The 4,690-nt window shown below is 36.1% G+C and overlaps 1 protein-coding gene across 1 annotated transcript; it reads left to right on the forward strand.

The window, feature by feature from the left end:
- Window positions 1-372: 372 nt before the first annotated feature.
- Window positions 373-1,726, forward strand: LOC104102940 (zinc finger protein ZAT5). The gene has a single exon (XM_009610792.4). It carries the CDS (start codon window positions 542-544, stop codon window positions 1,604-1,606), a length of 1,065 nt encoding a protein of 354 aa, XP_009609087.1. The 5' UTR covers window positions 373-541; the 3' UTR covers window positions 1,607-1,726.
- The last annotated feature ends 2,964 nt before the right edge of the window (window positions 1,727-4,690 follow it).

Below are 4,690 nucleotides of genomic sequence, written 5' to 3' on the forward strand. Positions count from 1 at the left end.
CACAATACTAACTAACCAGATGCTTCTTAAGATATTCAGTGATCTCTATTTTTAACTTCCTTTTTATCTTATACTTAATCAAATTTATATGTCAAATATAATATATGCATAAATATGTGAACTTTTAAATTTCGTATTCCGTCAAATACAATAAGTAAATAATCTCTCTCCTTTTCTCCACGTTTCTCTCATCATCTAAGTTTTGACACCCTTCCTATAATTCTTCTCCCACTCATTATTTTCTTTCTCCCAAATGATTGGAAGGTGGCCACTTTCAGTTAGTATCATTCTAATTCAGTAAATATATTTAATGGTCTCTGTCTCTTCTTTGACATCTAAAAACCTCCATTTCACTATTTTGATATATAAGTATTCATAACCCTCCACTCTCCGTCCCCATCGCTTTCTCTAGCTAGTCTCCTTCTATTCTCTTTTTTCTTTCATTCTCCCCCCACCCCTTTTATCTTCCATTTCTTTTTGGGGGAGTTGTTATTGTATGTTAATTTGATGTTTTTCACATATTGGTGGTGGATGAAGATAGATGGAGACTCCTCAAGAAGAAGTGGTAGGAGTCTCTAAGGATCTCTCCCACATTGTTAAGGGCAAACGTACTAAACGTCTTAGGCCTCAATCTCCTGTTCCTTTTACCCTCGTCGCGCATTCATCAACTGGTGATAATGGCGGAGATCGCATCATCAATAACAATAACAACAATAATATTAGTCAGTCTCTAGTCACTTCCGCTGAAAACTTCCCTAATGACGATCTCCCCACCGAGGAAGAAGAAGAAACGGCCAAGTGTCTGATCCTCTTGTCCCAAGGCGGTCAACCTTATCGTCAGAGATTTATAGAGTCGCCACCTAAAAAATTATTCGATCTTTTCAACGATGACATGGGGTTGTACCAAAGCAAATTCAATAGCAAAAGGTATGTCGAGACGACTAACATTGGAAATGGTGCCAGGGCCGGGACATATGTGTACGAATGCAAGACATGTAATCGTACATTCCCATCGTTCCAAGCCTTAGGTGGACACAGGGCAAGTCATAAAAAACCAAAACCACTAACCATTGAACCAAAAAAAGCATTCTTCTATTTTTCAGACCAAGATGAGCCCTCACCAACAACAAATTACAAGCATAACAACAACATCAACAAATTGTCACCATTGTCTCCTCTTTCAACCCAATTCAGCAATTTTAATATGGAAAGTCCAAATAACAAATCTTCTCCTAGAATTCACACATGTTCATATTGTGGTGCAGAATTTAACTCAGGACAAGCTTTAGGTGGTCACATGAGACGTCATAGAGGGGGTGCTAATACATCTTTGTGTTTAAGTCCATTAAGTACTCAAGCATTTTCCTTCGAAGAAACTCCCAATAATTTAAAGAAACCAAGAAATATTGGGTTGTCATTAGATCTAAATCTTCCAGCTCCAGAAGACCAAAATCATGAATCAAGAAATCTTCAGTATCCACCAAAATATCCTATTGCTATAGAGCAAGAACAAGATCAAGAACAAACACAAAAGCAACAGCAACAACAGGAACAAACAGCCCTTGTTTTGTCCACCACCCCACAACTGATTGATTGTCACTATTGACAATGGGTTTTTTTTCTTTTTCTCTCTCAATCCCACAATCTAATTTAATATATACATGAACTTTCACGATTACACGTGGACATTGCCAAAAGGTAAATGCGAGTCACCACCATTCTTTCATCTCTTATTGTTAAAAAATTCTTTAAATATTTATTCCTCAATTTCATACGTTGCTGACTAAAGTGGTACTAAACTTTAATGTAGTTATGGTGTCTAATAGCTAGCTTTATTTGTTGCATTTAAAGTACAAAAATAGAATATTTATGGACTTAAATTATACTCCCTTCGTTCACTTTTACTCGGCATGTATACTAAAAATAGATTTTCATTTTTACTTGTCACTTTACGCATATCAAGATAAAACAATTTTTTTTTCTGTTATACTCACAATATTTATTACTCATTTCAAATTATTTTTTAAATCCAATAAAATATGCATCAATTAATATGGGTATCATGATAAATTATGCACTTCATTTAATATTTCTTAAGGAGCGTGAAAAGTCAAAACGTGCCAAGTGAAAGTGAACGAAGGGAGTATTAATTGAGAGTGTAAAGATTATTTATACTATTGATATTTTAACTTCAATACCACACAAGAAGGGGGATGATTTGTGTGGTGTCCAATTTTTCGCGTGCACAGATTATAGAAGGACCTGGTTCTTCTATGTGTTCCTTATACTATTATTACGGAATAATAAATGCAGAAATCAAAGAACAAAAGTATTTTACGTGAAAAACACCTAGCTCAAAAGGTGAAAAAAAATACGACCTACTTCCCAGTAGGATTTTTCCAAACTCTCCACTAAATCACTGAGCCAAAAACTGCATTTACAAAATACTTTTGTAAACCTAGGATTAACTCTAATACCGTTATGGCAACCAGCCTCTAACTGCTGTGACAACTTCAAGTTAACTCTAACTTGAATACTTTGAGTACCTATTATAATTGCTTCTAGATAAAGCTGAAAGGTACAATATGAAAACACCTACTACAATTGAACTAGAATAAAGACAGACACTTGGAGCTAGTTCTTCTATCTAGTTCATGTAGCTTCAGGTTCGCACACTTGAATTACACACGAACTGCTTGCAAAATGCCTTGCTATTTTGCTCTCAATTCACTTTTAACTTCTGCTTTTGTGCGTCACCTGTAGAATGAGAACATCCTGCGATTTATAGAGTTAGTAGAGTAGAAAATAACTAGAGTTCTAATGCTACTCTTCCTTGGTGGAAGAGTTCTAGTTAATCTCAACTCCTAACTCCTTCCTTATCTTGGATAATGTTCTCGTTGAGTAAGGAGTCCTTCTCCTTATCAATTATGCAATCTTTTCGATCAGGAGATATCTATTATTATGCCAGATTTCGTTTATCTCCTGCATGTGCATCTCACGTACTTTGAATATGCCCGTGTCTATGCCTACTAGTGATGGACCCGGTTCATCATCCCTGAGTTCCTTTGTCAATCTTCAAAACTACTCTTTACTTGGGCCAACAAATTTTCCCTTTTTGATGATGACAAACTCTGTGCTTCCATAAGCTTAGGCCCTATTTCAACTTAGCTCAACATCAACATAATATTAGAAACATTTTTCCTTTTTATCACTTATCATCAAGGACCATGTTCATTAGGTTATAAACATCATTGTTCAAAGTGTAAAGCACAACTTTTTCTCCTTTTTGGTATCATCGAAAAGTTGCATAAAAAATATGAAATAACTAGATTTTAAAACTTACTCATGGCCAATGGGGCTACTTCAAATGCAATCATGGATTAATCATCATAGATCAAGCTAAGAATCTTAACCATCAAAGAAATATAAACAAACAGTTAGGGCAAAAATATTGAATTTCATTGATGATTGATACGATTCTTCCACTAAGCATAAAAAGAAATAAAAATACTGAAAACATGAGCAAACAAAAAAATTCCCAAACTGGGTCACTGAAAGGTCTACACTGGGTTAGAAGTTTAAGGCTTGGAAGAACTAGGGGCTTGGTTTTTGGCTTGGAGAAGTTTCAGGATGTCTTGAAGAATTCCATCATTCTTCTCATTTTCCCTTACTAGTTCAGTTATGAGAGCATCTCTCTCAGACTCTACCTTAGCCAACCTTTTCTTCAGCCTCTCAATCTCAGCATCCTTAGCCCCACTTTCTTGCACCAAGACTCGCACCTTGCTATTCACTGGTACCTTCTTAGATGAACCAGGTTCTTTAGGAGTGACATGGACTTCATAGTTACAAGCAGGCAGCGTATTTGCCCCAAAATGATCCTTGCTTATACCAACCTCTCTTTCTTCTTTGGATTATAACTTTCAGTCACTCTCTTCAATAGGTCTGTGAGGGTTTCCTGTTCAGATGAAACAGGTTCATCTATATTTTTTCCAAGTTGAACCAGCCCTTCAGCGGCTTCGCAAGACCAACTTTCCCATGTTTTCTTCACACTCTCTTCTACTCCACCAGATTTTTCTCCCCAAACAACCATAGCACATGTGTCTTTGGTTAAACTCACAGGAGTGGGTGAACAATCAACCACTCTTTTACCCTTTTCCCTCACAGCACTTCGAACACCCTTGCTCTCTTTTTCTTTTCCTTTTTTTATTTTTACCACCAATTCCTCCAGACTCTATAGTTTCAACACCTGCTTTAGACCCTACTAGTATAAACCTATTCTCCAAATTTGTTCTCTCCCCGCAACAACCTTGCGAGCAAGCATCTTTACTCTTTTCTTAGAGGTTGGGGTGGTGGAAGGGATGATAGTGGGTGTTCAAGTCTAAACAAACTGAATTTTAGTTTTAAAAAGACTTTGGAGTGTATCCCTAGAATCTAGGTACTTCAATTCGGTTGGGACTCTTTTGAACAGAACTAGTTCATTTGTAACGGATAAGTCCAAAAGGAGTTTTGAATTAAGTAGGACTTTGCTCATGATCCAAATATTATTATTTCAAATTATGCAGAGTGTAGAAAACATACAGTATTATCTTGATGAACCAGGTTCTTCACTAATAATTCTCTTATGTAAGTCTAAATTTGCCAAAATAGAGAAAATATCATTAGAGATTAATTAGTCATTTTAACACATGTC

This window comes from Nicotiana tomentosiformis, chromosome 5 (assembly GCF_000390325.3).
Source record: "Nicotiana tomentosiformis chromosome 5, ASM39032v3, whole genome shotgun sequence".
Taxonomy (NCBI): domain Eukaryota; kingdom Viridiplantae; phylum Streptophyta; class Magnoliopsida; order Solanales; family Solanaceae; genus Nicotiana; species Nicotiana tomentosiformis.